Source organism: Bubalus kerabau, chromosome 11 (genome assembly GCF_029407905.1).
Source record: "Bubalus kerabau isolate K-KA32 ecotype Philippines breed swamp buffalo chromosome 11, PCC_UOA_SB_1v2, whole genome shotgun sequence".
Classification (NCBI taxonomy): Eukaryota; Metazoa; Chordata; class Mammalia; order Artiodactyla; family Bovidae; genus Bubalus; species Bubalus kerabau.
The window spans coordinates 46,735,838-46,753,190 of NC_073634.1; the positions used below are offsets into that span (position 1 = coordinate 46,735,838).

General features: G+C 38.8%; 1 protein-coding gene across 5 annotated transcripts in view; it reads left to right on the forward strand.

Annotated features, from left to right (window-relative positions):
* The first annotated feature begins 2,705 nt into the window (after window positions 1–2,705).
* GCFC2 (GC-rich sequence DNA-binding factor 2) overlaps window positions 2,706–17,353 on the forward strand; it is an 88,959-nt gene continuing 74,311 nt past the window's right edge. Inside the window, exons 1-2 of one of the 5 annotated variants that reach the window (XM_055540223.1) lie at window positions 2,706–3,177; window positions 7,157–7,282. In XM_055540223.1, coding sequence (XP_055396198.1) covers window positions 2,907–3,177; window positions 7,157–7,282 — 397 coding nt within the window. In that variant the 5' untranslated portion in view covers window positions 2,706–2,906. Of the gene's footprint in view, window positions 3,178–4,802; window positions 5,010–7,156; window positions 7,283–17,353 lie in introns of those variants that run through there. The other 4 variants (XM_055540222.1, XM_055540221.1, XM_055540219.1 and 1 more) reach the window with 4 other exon arrangements.

A 17,353-nucleotide genomic window follows, 5' to 3' on the forward strand; every position in this document is an offset into this window, starting at 1 on the left:
CAACAAAACTAGTGCAGATGATGGAATTCCAGCTGAGCTATTTCAAATCCTAAAAGAGGATGCTGTGAAAGTGCTTCAATCAATATGCCAGAAAATTTGGAAAATTCAGTGGTGGTCACCGGACTGGAAAAGGTCAGTTTTCATTTTCATTCCAATTCCACAGAAAAGCAATGCCAAAGAATGTTCAAACTACCACACAATTGCACTCATCTCACACACTAGCAAAGTAATGCTTAAAATTCTCCTAGCCTAGGCATCAACAGTATGTGAACCGAGAACTTCCAGATGTTCAAGCTGGATTTCAAACTGGATTTAGAAAAGGCAGAGGAACCAGAGATCAAATTGCCAACGTCCATTGGATCATAGAAAAAGCAAGGGAATTTCAGAAAAACATCTACCTGTGCTTCATTGACTATGCTAAAGCCTTTGTGTGGATCACACAAACTGTGGAAAAATTCTTAAAGAGAAGGGAATACTAGACCACTTTACCTGCCTCCTGAGAAATCTGTATGCAGGTCAAAAAGCAACTGTTAGAAACTGACATGCAACAATGGACTGGTTCCAAATCGGGAAAGGAGTACATCAAAGCTATATACTGTCACCCTGTTACTTAACTTGTACTCAGAGTACATCATGCGAAATGCTGGGCTGGATGAAGCACAAGCTGGAATCAAGATTGACAGGAGAAATATCAATAACCTCAGATATGCAGATGACACCACCCTTATGGCAGAAAGCAAAGAGGAACTAAAGAGCCTCTTGACAAAAGTGAAAGAGGAGAGTGAAAAGGCTGACAAACTCAACATTCAAAAAATGAAGATCATGGCATCTGGTCCCATCATTTCATGGCAAATAGATGGGGAAACAATGGAAACAGTGACAGGCTTTATTTTCTTGGGCTCTAAAATCACTGCAGATGGTGAATGCAGCCATGAAATTAAAAGACACTTGCTCCTTGGAAGAAAAGCTATGACAAACCTAGACAGCATATTAAAAACAGACATTACTTTGTCAACAAAGGTCTGTCTAGTCAAAGCTGTGGTTTTTCCAGTAGTCATGTATGGATGTGAGAGTTGGACCATAAAGAAAGCTGAGTGCTGAAGAACTGATGCTTTTGAACTGTGGTGTTGGAGAAGACTCTTGAGAGTCCCTTGGACTGCAGGGAGACCAAACCAGTCAATCCTCAAGGAAATCAGTCCTGAATATTCACTGAAAGGACTGATGCTTGAAGTTCCAATGCTTTGGCCGCCTGATGTGAAGAGCTGACCTATTAGAAAATACCCTAATGCTGGGAAAGATTGAAGGCATGAGGAGAAAGTGATGTCAGAGGATGAGATGGTTGGATGGCATCACCGACTTGATGGACGTGAGTTTGAACAAGCTGAGGGAGATGGTGATGAACAGGGAAGCCTGGCATGCTGCGGTCCATGGGGTCACAAGGAGTCGGACACGGCTGAGCAACTGAACTGAACTGAATGCAACAAAGCGCAGGTAGTCTTAACCTCAAAAGTATTTTTGTGAATTAGAGAAAACCAGATATCTCAAGTTAAGGAATTTAGTGTTTTTCTATGTATGGGAAAATGTAAGAGTTTGGGCTCACTGAAATAATTTCTTTCATATGCATCTCAGCTATCTCGGGCTAGTACCTTGCTTTCCTCAGTACTCACTGATTCAGTTTCAGTTTCAGTTCAATCTCTCAGTCATGTCCAACTCTTTGCAACCCCATGGACTGCAGCACACCAGGCTTCCCTGTCCATCACTAACTACCAGAGCTTGCTCAAACTCATGTCCATCAAATTGGTCATGCCATCCAACCATCCCATCCTCTGTCATCCCCTTCTCCTCCTGCCTTCAATCTTTCCCAGCATTAGGGTCTTTTCAGATGAGTCAGTTCTTCACATCAGGTGGCCAAAGTATTGGAGTTTCAGCTTCAGCATTAGTCCTTCCAATGAATATTCAGGATTGATCTCCTTTAGGATGAACTGGTTGGATCTCCTTGCAGTCCAAGGGGCTCTCAAGAGTCTTCTCCAACACCACAGTTCAAAAGCATCAATTCTTTGGCTCTCAGCTTTCTTTATAGTCCAGCTCTTACATCCACATATGACTACTGGAAAAACCACAGCTTTAACTAGACGGACCTTTGTTGGTAAAGTAATGTCTCTGCTTTTTAATATGCAGTCTAGGTTGGTCATAGCTTTTTTCCAAGGAGCAAGCATCTTTTAATTTCATGGCTGCACTTACCATCTGCAGTGATTTTGGAGCCCCCTCAAAATAAAGTCTGTCACTGTTTCCCCATCTATTTGCCATCAAGTGATGGGACCAGATGCCATGATCTTAGTTTTCTGAATGTTGAGTACTCACTGAAGAGCAGCTAAAGCCGGATCACAGGTATTATTTTCTTCCCAATTGCTCTGGAGAGCTGGAATCACTGATTACTGTGACATCCTTGTTGATTGATACAAGAAATGCTTCATTTCTCCTTTGTTTTAATTCTTGTTTGGAGAGAGAATTTCACTCTCCCCAGAAAGTAGAAGAGCAGATCCAGTCCTAGTCCAGGAGGTGGGCATAATGCCTGATTCTTCGAAAGCATTTGTACAAGGGAGCTTGTGAGCGCTGCTCTCCACGGCAGAGTCTGCGAGAATTTCTCAGCGACCATCTGCTCAAGCTCACCTTGCAAAGCAAAGAGAACGCTCTACATCCCCATACCTCATCCCTGGAACCCCAACTCTCGAGCAGATTGAAAGAAGCAAAGCACGCCTGCGAGGGGCGAAGCTGACGTCTAAGCTGGGCGGGCCCTATGCAAGCAAGCAGTGGAAAGGCAGGAGCGCCTGCCTGGGTACTTGCCCTAGAGGGGCGGGGTTAGCCGGCAGGAAGAGGAAGCTGCGCCGGGCGCTGGGTCCTCGGCCATGGCTCACAGGCCGAAAAGAACGTTCCGGCCGCGCCGAGCAGATTCTAGTGACAGCGACGGCGCCCAGGAGACATTTGCTGAACCCGGGGCGACGGGGGAGCAGGCGGCCCGGGACCCAGCGGTGGAAGGGCCGCCGTCTGGAAGAGGCCACGCGGAGGTGGCTGAACTGCTCCGCCGGGGCCGGGGCCGCCGCCGCGGCCGGGCCTGGGCTAGTTCCCGGCACGCCGCGAGAGCGGCTCCGCGCTTGGACGAATCCTCGGACGTCCCAGGTGACGCTGGGCAGCAGAGTGGGCGGCCGGAGCGGGGAGTGGGCAGGGTGAGGTACAAGTCCGCGGGACTGTCTAAAGGTTTCTGTAACGCGGTGCCTACTACAGCAGCGTTGAATCGGGGAGATGCGTGCCTGTGAACACTGGCCTGCTGCCTGCATGTCCATATTGGGCCGCTTGGGGGCGTAGAAAGAATCCTGCGCGGTTTGGGCTTGTGTTTGCATCATCAATTGAACCCTCACCGGTGACGGCTTTAAATGTTACTCTTGATGCTTACGGAGAACCTAAATTGTCACCCAAGAGTTTAAAAATTCCTAATACTCTTAGGTAGGCGGAAGTGCTTTCTGTCCCCAATTCTTTTTCTCGGAAACACTTAACCAAACCGGTACGCTAGGAAAACTTAGGTGAGAGACTTTGGGACTTTTTTTTTTTTAATTGGTTATTTAAAGAAAAGATAAGCATAGCAGTATGGGTCACTAACAATAGATTGCGCTTCCCTTGTGGCTCAACTGGTAAAGAATCCGTGCGCAATGCGGGAGACCTGAGTTAGATCCCTGGGTTGGGAAGATTGGAGAAGGGAAAGGCTACTCACTCCAGTATTCTGGCCTGGAGAATTCCATGGACTGTATAGTCATGGGGTCGCAAACAGCTGGGGACACGACTGTGCGACTTTCACTGATTGGTGACTACCAATAAAGTGTTAAATGCAATGCAGCAGTTTTGAAGTACCTTTGCCTTCTTGAAAATAGGATTCAAGCAGCATAAAGTTGTTTACATGAGATTTATTCTAGTTTGAACTGGAGTTTAATAAGAATATAGTTAGAAATAAAACTATATCGTTAGAGAAATAAAAACACAAACAGACTTGGAAGGAACTTGTATAAGTGGGGTCTTGAAGTATAAATACATTAACTTCTGACTCAGACACACATAAAAATATTTGAGATTATATTTCAGCCTAAAAGGAACTTCTAAAAATATTCCATCGTGAACTTAGTAGTAAAGTCTCTAGAAGCAATCAGCTTCTCCAGTTAAATGCCGCTTTTTACCTACTTTGTCTGCAATCCATGGCACTCCAGAATACATAACACCCAGGCTTAATGAACTGAGGTTAATCCCTACCCTGTTAATAAGAGTAGAATATCCAGTTTGTCACCTGTGGGTAATGTCACCAGTAGAATGACAATTCAACATCTCTGATTTGTCACAGGATGAAATACCATGTAGAAAACAAACCTTTGTTGCTAATATGTTAACGTGTTTTTTTTTATTATTATTTTCAAGATGGTATGATTTCAATAAAGTATCTGTAAAAAAAAATATATATATATATATATAGTTTTTGGTTATATAGTCTTGAGGTAGGAATATTTTAACCCCAGTATTTTTAGTCCAAGTGATTTTGTTGATTTCTTAGTCATTGTTCATAATCACCTGTTTGAAGTTTTCATGATTTTTTTTAATATTTTTGTGCTTTATGTAAGTCATCTGGTTAAACTTTCGTTCTCAAACTTTTTGTTCTTACCCATTTGGTCTTAAAGTTTACCCTTTATACTCTTTAAGAATAATTAAAGATCCCAAAGAACCTTTGTTTCTGTGGATTGTATCTATGATGTTTATTGTTGTTCAGTTGCTAAGTCATGTCTGACTCTTTTGTGATCCCAAGGACTATATAGCCTTTCAGACTTCTCTGTCCATGGGATTCTCCAGGCAAGAATACTGGAGTGCCATTTCCTTCTCCACGGCATCTTCCCGACCCAGGGATCAAGCCTGAGTCTCCTGCTTTGGCTGAGGATTCTTTACCACTGAGCCACCAGAGAGGAAGCCCCTATAAGGTTTACCATATTAGAAATTAAGATACATTTTAATTCTTTTTTAGAGTTAACTCATTACATGTAAGGGTAAGAAACATTTTTATGAAAAATAATTGTTTTCCAAAAAATAGTAAGAATGACATTGTTTTCAGTTTGCAAATGTCTTTAATGTCTGGCTTATCAGAAGACAGCTGAATTCTGAAAGCTGTCTCTGCATTCAGTCTGTTGAAATATATTGTTTTGTTTGAAAGTGTGAAGAAAACCACAGATAGGTGATTAAGAGTATTTAAAGCCTTTTTAGTTTTGAGAGTATTCTACTTTGGTATTACAATGAAGCTCAAAACGTAATAGGTTTTCAAAGGTTAGTTTGCAATGGATGTCAACTGAAAAAAACACACAGTGTGAGAGTTGTGAGTTAAGTTTTGTTTGGGGCAAAATGAGAACTGTAGCCCAAGAGACAGCATTTCATATAGCTTTGAGAAACTGCTCCAGAGATGTAGGGAACAGGTCAGTATTATATATGATTTTAGTGAAGAGGAGTTGTGCAGTCAAAAACACATTTTATCAGAAGCGTGCTGCTAGTCATGAGGAGCGAATGTCACCATTAATGATTTTAGTACTTTTCTAGATGTGAGGGGATGCAAGAACTGGGCTCATAAAATCCCCTGAAAATACCTGTCTGAAGGCCTGTTCTGCCAGTTTTTCCAAAGTACAGAGTGTCTCATTCCTGATCTCTACCCTGAACTCCTTTCAGGATGTGTTGAAGATCAGTGACTATAGCAGTTTGTGATTTAATCCTTGTGTAGGCAGAAGGCAAGTGCCAATTTCTATGTGATACGTGGAAGCTGAAAGCATATAATTTTGTTATGCTGGATTAGATTAAAATCCATCCGTGTGTTTTGCACTCTGAGTGAATCTTTTACCCATGCATGATTGATAGCATCTTCGTTCCCTAAGCAGGGTTCAAACCTGCACTCCCTTCATTGGAAGGCTCAGTCTTAGCCACTGGGCTGCCAGGGAAATCCTTAAGGAGCATATTTAAGATAGAGTAGTTATTTATGCTGGAGAAGGCAATGGCACCCCACTCCAGCACTCTTGCCTGGAAAATCCCATGGACAGAGGAGCCTGGTGGGCTGCAGTCCATGGGGTCGCGAAGAGTCGGACACAACTGAGTGACTTCACTTTCACTTTTCACTTTCATGCATTGGAGAAGGAAATGGCAACCCACTCCAGTGTTCTTGCGTGGAGAATCCCAGGGACGGGGGAGCCTGGTGGGCTGCCATCTCTGGGGTCGCACAGAGTCGGACACGACTGAAGCGACTTAGCGGCAGTAGTAGTAGCAGTTATTTATGCAATCTTAAATCTTAAGGTTATTCACAAATATTACAAAATAATTGTGAACCAACAAGTCCTTTTTTGTCAATAATACCATGAATTCCTTAACGTTTTGCTCATTCAGTCCTGATAACACTTCTATGGGGTCTTCTCTTTTAATACTATCTTTGTTTATTGATTAATTGACTGTGTCCTTTCCAGAATCACACAGTGGAAATAGATCCATGATTTAGTTTGAGACTGCAGTGCCCATTATAGTACTTCTTACCACCAGCCTAAATCCAAGAGTTGGATTTCTCCATTTAGTAACTTTGTGATACTGGACATGTTATTTAGCCTTTCCAGTCCCTAGTGTCCTCATCAGTAATAACATTTACTTTATTGAATTGTGAGAATTAAATGAAATATATTTTGTAAAACAGACTTCAGTATGCCTAGCACATAGCAAGTATACATTAAGTGTTCTTTTCTTTATCTACTTATTTACTACCACTGTTCGTCTTTTCTCTTTTAAATATTCCTTCATTTTTTTGTCATTTACTTTTTTCTCTTTTTGTTTTTTCCCTTCCCTCTTTTTGTTGCATTCTTTAATAGTGTGTATTTCATGTTATTTCACTAGTTAAGTAGATAATGCAAATAGGATATATTGTTGCATATTTATTAGACTGTTGATTTCAGAAAGGAAGTTAAAGAAAGGTCTGCATATCTACTTTAAATATGTGGAGTAAAATTAAAACACCGTATTTTACATATGCTATGTGTTGTGTAGAATTTCAGTTATTGATTCCAACATCCTGAATCTTTCTTGTTATATTCAAAAAATGTCCTTTTAGAATCCAGAATGGTTGATCTTTCAGCCGATAAAGAGGATGGAGCACACCATTCTTCAGAAAGTAAAGATGATCAGAGTTCATCTCCCAACAGCTCTAGGACTCTGGAGGATGAGTTTTCATCAGTAGGTCAGTAATTTTTGTAATTTTGGCTAAGAATTTTGTTTCTAATATTAGTATTTTTCTATACCAGTGGTTCTTGTTTTTTATAAAACTCTAGTGAAGTATGGGGCAAGTAAGTTATTACTAATGTTTGTCAAGGGACCAAAATTGGCTGTCATTTTCATTACATAACATGCCCAAGGTCAGATGGGCTTATAAGAGGCAGCATTGGGATTCCAACCTAGGGAACCTGCTGCAGAGCCTATATCCTTTTTTTGTTTTGTTTTGTTTTGGATTTATTTACTTATTTTATTTTATAATAGCAGTTGTCTTATGTCCCACAATTTTGTGGGTCAAGAATTTGGGCAGAGCTTAACAGAGATGAACTATGTTCCATATGGCATTAGCTGAGCAGTTTGACTGGGGCTAGAGAAGGGATCTTGCCTTATACATCTCAGGTTCAGCATAATGTTTACCTGAGCATAGTTAATGATCTATAAATGCTGAAAAAATTAATGATAGAGAGCTGAGTTCCACTCCTCACTCTGCTTTTAATTAGCTGAGTTAGTCTAAAAGGATATTGAACTACTCTGGGCCCTGGCTGCCTCAGAGCCTGAATTTTTAACCATTGTGCTCTACTGAGTGATTCATGCCATCTTTCAGTGTCTGAAAGATGGTAAGAATTTGTCTATGAGGATGTTTCAGGTACAGGATGCAGCATTATATAAAAACCTAGGGAAGATAACCAGAGTAATGTGTAGAGAGCTGAAAAGTAGTTGTTGGGCTGAAAACGCTTGGTTAAGGTTTAAGAAAGAAGATGAAAGTAAGATCCAGATTGATGTCAGATAATCCAGGGTTTTGAGGAAACTACTGAAAACTTTATGCAAATAGATGACATGACCATTTTTGTGTCTTAGAAAGATAATTCCATTCAAGGGTTGGCAAATTACCACCTGTTTGCCAAGTGTGGCCCACTATCTGCTTTTGTGAATAAAGTTTTATTAAAGCCATGCTCATTCAATTGTGTATTGTCTGTGGCTGCTTTTGCACTGCAGTGGCAGAGCTGAGAAGTCATAATGGAGACTTTATGGCCCAAAAAGCCAGAAATATTTCCTTGGCCTACTCTAATTCAAGGTTCTTAACTTCTCTCGTGCTGTGGACTCTCTTCAGTCTCATAAAGCCTAAGACCCCTTCTGAGCAAAACAAAATGTATAGCTTTATAAAGAAAACAAATTAATTTGAAATATAATTGCTAATATATATTTTTAAAGATTTATAATATAGTAGCAAGTGCTTTATTAACATATGAAATAACAAGAACCAGAAGTTCTTGTAATTTTTTTTCTTAAACAAGTTCATTAAGCTACAGAAGTACTTAGTGATGAAGCCAGTATTAAGAATTGAAGTCTAGTAAACAAGTAAAGTTTTGTCCAGACTCTAGATACGGTGCTGTCCAGTAAAACTTTTTATGAAGGTCCTGTATCTTCACCATCCAGTACATTATCCACTAGCTACACATGGCTGTAAAATTCTTGGAATGTGGCTAGTGTGACTAAGGAACTGGATTTTTAGTTTGCTTAAATAGTCACATGTGGCTGGTGGTTACTGTATTTAACATGCTGCTATAGAAAATGGCAGGTTAGACAGGGTAAGTCAAGTCAGTACTTGTAAAGTGTTGGTAGCACTGGGAGCCTAAGGAGAGAAGGCAGAATTTGGAAATGTATTGGATACTTTTTGATTATCGTAGTCCTAAGGTCATACCTGTATAGATAGAGTGCCTGATGAGCTATGGAATGAGGTTCATGACATTGTACAGGAGACAGGGATCAAGACCATCCCTGTGGAAAAGAAATGCAAAAACCAAATCGCTGTCTGAGGAGGCCTTACAAATAGCTGTGAAAAGAAGAGAAGCAAAAAAAGCAAAGGAGAAAAGGAAAGATATAAGCATCTGAATGCAGAGTTCCAAAGAATAGCAAGAAGAGATAAGAAAGCCTTCCTCAGCGATCAATGCAAAGAAATAGAGGAAAACAACAGAACGGGAAAGACTAGAGATCTCTTCAAGAAAATTAGAGATACCAAGGGAACATTTCATGCAAAGATGGGCTCGATAAAGGACAGAAATGGTATGGACCTAACATAAGCAGAAGATATTAAGAAGAGGTGGCAAGAATACACGGAAGAACTGTACAAAAAAGATCTTCATGACCCAGATAATCACGATGGTGTGATCACTGACCTAGAGCCAGACATCCTGGAATGTGAAGTCAAGTGGGCCTTAGAAAGCATTACTATGAACAAAGCTAGTGGAGGTGATGGAATTCCAGTTAAGCTATTTCAAATCCTGAAAGATGATGCTGTGAGAGTGCTGCACTCAATATGCCAGAAAATTTGGAAAACTCAGCAGTGGCCACAGGACTGGAAAAGGTCAGTTTTCATTCCAATCCCAAAGAAAGGCAATGCCAAAGAATGCTCAAACTACCACACAATTGCACTCATCTCACATGCTAGTAAAGTAACGCTCAAAATTCTCCAAGCCAGGCTTCAGCAATACGTGAACCGTGAACTTCCAGACGTTCAAGCTGGTTTTAGAAAAGGCAGAGGAACCAGAGATCAAATTGCCAACATCCGCTGGATCATGGAAAAAGCAAGACAGTTCCAGAAAAACATCTATTTCTGCTTTATTGACTATGCCAAAGCCTTTGACTGTGTGGATGACAATAAACTGTGGAAAATTCTGAAAGAGATGGGAATACCAGACCACCTGATCTGCCTCTTGAGAAATGTGTATGCAGGTCAGGAAGCAACAGTTAGAACTGGACATGGAACAACAGACTGGTTCTGTATAGGAAAAGGAGAATGTCAATGCTGTATATTGTCATCCTGCTTATTTAACTTATATGCAGAGTACATCATGAGAAACACTGGACTGGAAGAAGCACAAGCTAGAATCAAGATTGCTGGGAGAAATATCAATAACCTCAGATATGCAGATGACACCATCCTTACGGCAGAAAGTGAAGAGGAACTAAAAAGCCTCCTGATGAAAGTGAAAGTGGAGAGTGAAAAGTTGGCTTAAAGCTCAACATTCAGAAAATGAAGATCATGGCATCTGGTCCCATCACTTCATGGGAAATAGATGGGAAACAGTGGAAACAGTGTCAGACTTTAATTTTTTGGGCTCCAAAATCACTGCAGATGGTGACTGCAGCCATGAAATTAAAAGATGCTTACTCCTTGGAAGGAAAGTTATGACCAACCTAGATAGCATATTCAAAAGCAGAGACATTACTTTGTCAACAAAGGTTCGTCTAGTCAAGGCTATGGTTTTTCCAGTGGTCATGTATGGATGTGAGAGTTGGACTGTGAAGAAGGCTGAGCACCGAAGAATTGATGCTTTTGAACTGTGGTGTTGGAGAAGACTCTTGTGAGTCCCTTGAACTGCAAGGAGATCCAACCAGTCCATTCTGAAGGAGATCAGCCCTGGGATTTCTTTGGAAGGAATGATGCTAAAGCTGAAACTCCAGTCCTTTGGCCACCTCATGCAAAGAGTGGACTCATTGGAAAAGACTCTGATGCTGGGAGGGATTGGGGGCAGGAGGAGAAGGGGACAACAGAGGATGAGATGGCTGGATGGCATCACTGGCTCAATGGACGTGAGTCTGGGTGAACTCCAGGAGTTGGTGATGGACAGGGAGGCCTGGAGTGCTATGATTCATGGGGTCGCAAAGAATCGGACACGACTGAGCGACTGAACTGAACTGAACTGAGTCCTAGGGTGTTACTGCATGATGAAAACTTGCCTTGTAAGGAACATTTTATTTTTTCTTTCATTCTGGAGAGGAAAGAAGAAGAAATGAGATAAGTTTAACAAAGTATATATAAGATACAGTGTGTTTATTTTTGTTGTTTTGTTGTTCAGATGATACATCTATTAGAATGATCCAGTACTGGAATGTCTGCTTTGAGATATTCATTGTTGCAGAGACTGCTTACCAATGGGGCATAGTATTAACCTCTATTTTTTTAAATTGAAGTATAGTTGACTTACAGTATTAGTTTCAGGTGTACAGCAAACTGATTTATATATATATATTTCAGATTATTTTTGCATTATAGGTTATTTTAAGATATTGCATATAGTTCCCTGTGCTGTACAGTAAGTCTTTATTGCTTATCTATTTTATATATAGTAGTTTGTTCCATCTCATACTCCTAATTTATTTCTCCCTTACCCCTTTCCCCTCTGGTAAATGTAAGTTTTTTTCCTACGTCTGTCTTTTTTTGTTCTGTTCTTGCCTCCTTTGTCAAGATTAATTGACAGTAGGTGTGTGGTTTTATTTCTGGGCTCTACTGTAGCTCTGTAGTATTATCTGAAGTGTGGGAGAGTTGTGCTTCCAGCTTTCTTCTTTATCCTCAGGATTGCTTTGGCAGTTCTTTTGTGGTTCCTTATAAATTTTAGGATTATTTGTTCTAGTTCTATGAAAAACAGTCATTGATAATTTGATAGAGATTGCATCAAATTTGAAGATTGCCCTGGAAAATATCACCATTTTAATAATATTAATTCTTCCAATTCAGGAGCATGAGATATCTTTCCCTTTCTTTTAATCATCTTTAATTTCCTTTATCAGTGTTTTATAGTTCTTAGCATTTAGGTCTTTTACCTCCTTAGTTAGGTTTTTTCCTAGGATTTTTTTTTATATGATTTTAAATGGGTTTGTTTACTTTCTCCCTCTGATATTTCATTGTTAGAGTAAAAAAATACAACAGATTTATGTGTATTAATCTTGTAGCCTGACTATGTTACTGAATTTATTTATTCTGATGGTTTTTATGTAGAATGTGTGGGGTTTTCCATATAGAGTATCATGTCATCTATGCAAAATGATAACTTCATGTCTGTAATTCCAATTTGGATATGTTTCATTTGTTTTTCTTGTCTGATTACTGTGACTAGGACTGCCAAAACTATGTTGAGTAGAAATGGTGAGCTATTTGTCTTTTTCTGCGTAACTTACTTCACTTAGTATGATAATCTCCAGATCCATCCATACTGCTTGCTGTAAATGGCATTATTTCTTTGTTTTAATAAATCTCACAAATATCATATGATATTACTTATATGCAGAACTAAAAAGTGATTCAAATAAGCTACTTACAAAACAGAAACAGGCTCTCAAACTCAGAGAATGAGCTTATGGATTCAGAGGGGAAGGGTGAGGGGGGTAGGTATAGATTGAAAGTTTGGGACTGATGTGTATACACTGCTATATTTAAAATAGATAATCAACGAGGACCTACTGAATAGCACAGGGAACTCTGCTCAATACTATGTAATAACCTAAATGGGAAAAGAATTTGAAAAAGAATAGCTACATATATATGTATAACTGAATCACTTCACTGTATATCTGAAACTAACAACATTGTTAATGAACTGTACTCCTATGTGAAAGTGTTAGTAGCTCTGTCGTATCCAACTCTTTGTGACCCCATGGACTGTAGCCCACCAGGCTCCTCTGTCCATGGGATTCTCCAGGCAAGAATACTGGAGTGCATTGCCATTCCCTTCTCCAGGGGGTCTTCCTGACCCAGGGATGGAACCCAGGTCTCCCACCTTGCAGGCAGATTGTACACCATCTGAGCCACCAGGGAAGCCCATACTCCTATATAAAATAATAAATAAATACATAAGCACAATTTTTAGGTTTCATTCCTTGAAGAAAAACCAAGTATACATAGCACTGTTGTGTAGAATTATTACATTTCTTCAAATATAAACAGGATTAAATCTTATGATTATTTTATGAGATGTTTTTCTCCTTTGGGGCTTCCCAGGTGGCGCTAGTGGTAAAGAATTCACCTACCAGTGCCGGAGATGTAAGATACACAGGTTCGATTCCTGGGTTGGGGAGATCCCCTGGAGAAGGAAATGGCACTCCACTCTAGTTTTCTTGCTGGGAGACTCTCACGGACAGAGGAGCCTGCCAAGTTATAGTCCATAGGTCACACATGACTAAGCATTTGAGCAAGAACCATAGAACATATAGTCGTAGTCACCACCTTCAGCAGTGGTTTTACGTTGCTTACTAGAGGCAAGATGATAGAATGTAAAAGCTTGGTCTTTGGAGTCAGGCAAGTACACAGAGCACTGTTGTGTAGAATTATTACGTTTCTTTAAATATAAGCAGGATTAAATCTTTTGTGATTATTTTATGAGATGGTAATATGTTTTTCTCCTTTGACCCAAGTTCTTCACAATGTATTAGAATAAATTCTGGATGTGTACTGACTAAGAAAAAAAAGATGGTAAGAATGGACATCCTTTTCTTATTCAGAACTTAGTGATGGTAATATGTTTTTCTCCTTTGACCCAAGTTCTTCACAATGTATTAGAATAAATTCTGGATGTGTACTGACTAAGAAAAAAAAAGATGGTAAGAATGGACATCCTTTTCTTATTCAGAACTTAGTGAAAAGACATTCTTTTCATCGTTGAGTATATTGAGTATATAATAAAATCTATTTATGACAAACCCATAGTCTATGGGTTTGTCATAAATAGATTTTATTATATTGAGATACATTCCCTCCATACACACTTTGGTGAGAGTTTTTTTATCATGAAAGGATACTGATGTTTGTCGAATGCTTTTTTTGCATCTTTTGAGATAATCATGCGATTTTTTTACTTTCCTTTTGTCAGTGTTGTGTATGACACTAATTTATTTGCAGATATTGAACTATCCTTGTCACTCTAGGATGAATCTAACCTGATCACAGTGTATAATCTTTTTTATGTATTGTTGGGTTTGATTTGCTAATATTTTGCTGAGGACTTTTGTATCTATATTTATCAAAGATGTTGCATTGTAATTTTCTTTTTTTTTTGGTTGTGTCTTTGTCTGGTTTTGGTATCAGGGTGATGGTGGCCTTCATAGAATGAATTTGGGAGTGTTCCCTTCTCTTCAGTCTTTAGGAAGAGTTTGAGAAGGATAAGTTTAAGTTCCTCATTGTATGTTTGGTAGAATTTCCTAATAAAGCTGTCAGGTCCTGGGTTTTTGTTTATATGGAGTTTTTTTTTTTTTAATTACTGATTGTGTTTCACTTCTAGTGATTGGTCTGTTCAGAATATCTATATCTTTTTTATTCAGTTTTGGCAGGCTGTAATGTTTTAGAAACTTGTTCATTCCTTCTTGGTTGTTGAATTTGTTGGCATATTGTTCCTAGTATTCTGTTATGATCTTTTGTATTTCTGTGGTATCAGTGTTATTTCTCCTCTTTCATTTCTTGTTTTGTTGATTTGGTTCCTCTCTGTTCTTGGTGAACCTGGCTAGAGGTTTGTCAATTTTGTTTATCTTTTCAAAAAGGCCACCTCTTGGTTTTTATTGATCTTTTTATTGTTCTTTTGATCTCTGTTTTATCTATATCTTCTCTAATCTTTCTTATTTCCTTTTTTCTGCTGACTTTGTTGTTTAGTCTCTTAAGTCATGTCCGACTCTTTGTGACTCTGTGGACTGTAGCCCACCAGGCTCCTGTCTATCCATGGGATTCTCCAGGCAAGAAGACTGGAGTGGGTTGCCATTTCCTTCTCCATCTGCTGACTTTGGGTTTTGTTTTTTCTTTTTCTAATTTTTTTAGGTGTTAGGTTAGGTTGTTTATTTGAGATTTTTCTTGTTTCTTGAGGGAAGATGACATCACTATGAACTCCCTGCCCCCGCCCCCCCAGAACTACTTTTTCTGTATCCCATAAATTTCATATGGTTGTGTTTTCATTGTCATTTGTTTCGAGGTATTTTTGACTTTTAGTTCATTGTTGACCCATTGGATTTTTAGTAGCATGTAGTTTAGTCTGCATGTGTTTGATCTTTTCCCATTTTTTCTTTCTCTGATTGATTTCTACTTTTTTTCCCTAGAGATTTTTTTTGATGTGAATTCTTTTCTTTTAGTTCATCTGTCACCTTACTGGATTGTCCATTGATGTCAGTGGAGTATTAAAGTCTCTTACTGTTATGTATTCCTGTCAGTTTGTAACTTTACATCTGTTATTAGGTTGGCACAAAAGTAACTGGTTTTTACACTGTTGAACTTGGCCATTTGATATTGGAATACGTTCTGAAATAAATGTGGTTATGTTACACACCATTTTATTGCACATTTCTTGCTTTGTGTTTTTTTGCTAATGATTTACTGCTTGCTGTTTATTTTATATTTATTTTAGACTATAGAAATGATGCTTATAGACAAAAAACAAATTTGAGTGATTTTTTTAAACAAGTTCAAAATGGGTCATAAAGCAACTTGTAAAATCCGTAGTGCATTTGGCTGAGGAACTGCTAACAAACATACAATGCAGTGGTGGTTCAAGAAGTTTTGCAAAGGAGACAAGAGCCTTTAAGATCAGGAGTGTAGTGCCCAGCCATTAGAAGTTGACAATGACCAATTGACAGCAATCATCGAAGCTGATCCTTGTAACAGCTACACAGGAAGTTGCAGAAGAACTCAGTGTCGACCATTCTATAGCCGTTTGGCATTTGAAGCAAATTGGAAAGGTGAAAAAGCTCGATAAGTGGGTGCCTCGTTTTGAAGTGTCATTTTCTCTTATTCTGCATAACAACAGCAAACCATTTCTCAGACTGTGATGTGCAACATAAAGTGGATTTTATAAAAAAAAAAAAAACTGGCAGTGACCAGCTCAGTGGGTTGGACTGAGAAGAAGCTCCAAAGCACTTCCCAAAGTCAAACTTGCATCAAAAAAAGGTCATGGTCATTGTTTGGTGGTCTGCTCTCCGTTTGACCACTCTGGCTTTCTGAGTCCCAGCCAAACCATTACATCTGAGAAGTATGCTCAGCAAATTGTAAGCTGAACTAAAAAGCTGCAGTGCCTGCAGCTGACATTGGTCAACAGAATGGGCCCAGTTCTTCTCCATGAAAACACCTGACTACAACACATAATCGATACTTCAAAAGTTAAACAAATTGGGCTACAAAATTTTGCCTCATCTGCCATATTCATCTGACCTCCCACCAACTGACTACCACTTCTTCAAGCACCTCAACAACTTTTTGCAGGAAAAATGCTTCCACAACCAGCAGGAGGCAGAAAATGCTTTCCAAGAGCTTACTGAATCCCAAAGCATGGATTTCTATACTACAGGAATAAGTAAACTTATTTCTGATTGGCAAAAATGTGTTGACTGAGACAGGTTCCTATTTTGTTTAATAAAGATATGTTTGAGCCTAGTTATAATGATTTAAAATTCATGATCCAAAACTGCTCAGTTAACTTTTGTACCAACCTAATAGTATTTGCTTTATATATTTAGGTGATCCTAGATTGGGTGTATATATGTTAATGAGTGTAAATCCTCTTCTAGTATTGATTTCTTTATAATTATACAGTGCCCTTTGTCTTTCTTTATAGCCTTTATTTTAAAGTCTGTTTTGTCTGATATGAGTATTGCTACTACCACTTTCTCATCATTTCTATTTGCATATCTTTTTCAATCTCCTCATTTTCTATCTGTGTGTGTTTTTCACGCTGAAGTGAGTCTCTGATAGATAGTGTATTTTAGGTTCTTGTTTTTTTATGCAGCCTGCCACTCTTTATTTGGAGCATTTAGTCCATTGACTTTGAAAGTAAAATTACTGGTAGTATGTATTTGTTGCCATCTTAAACCTTGTTTTCCAGTTGTTTTTGTACTTGTTTTCTGTTTCTTCTTTTTGTTTTTCCTTTTGTGGTGTGATGTTTTCTTTTGTATTTTGCTTGAGTTCCTTCCTTTTTTGTTTTTTATGAATCTATTCTATGTTTTTAATTTGTGATTACTGTGGGGTTCAAATATTGATATGTTGACCCATAACTATATCAACTTGCTTTAAAGTGATAGGCATACAAGTCAAATATGTTGTAAAAAATTTACATTTTTATAGTTGATCTCATATTTTACATCTTCATGCTTATTCTTTTGCTGTTCATTGTAGTTATAATTGCTTTTACAAGAATATTTTTTAATCTATGAATTACATAGATTATTTAAGTGATCTTCAATCCTCTTATGGAGAAGGCAATGTCCACTCTTGCCTGGACAATCCATGGAT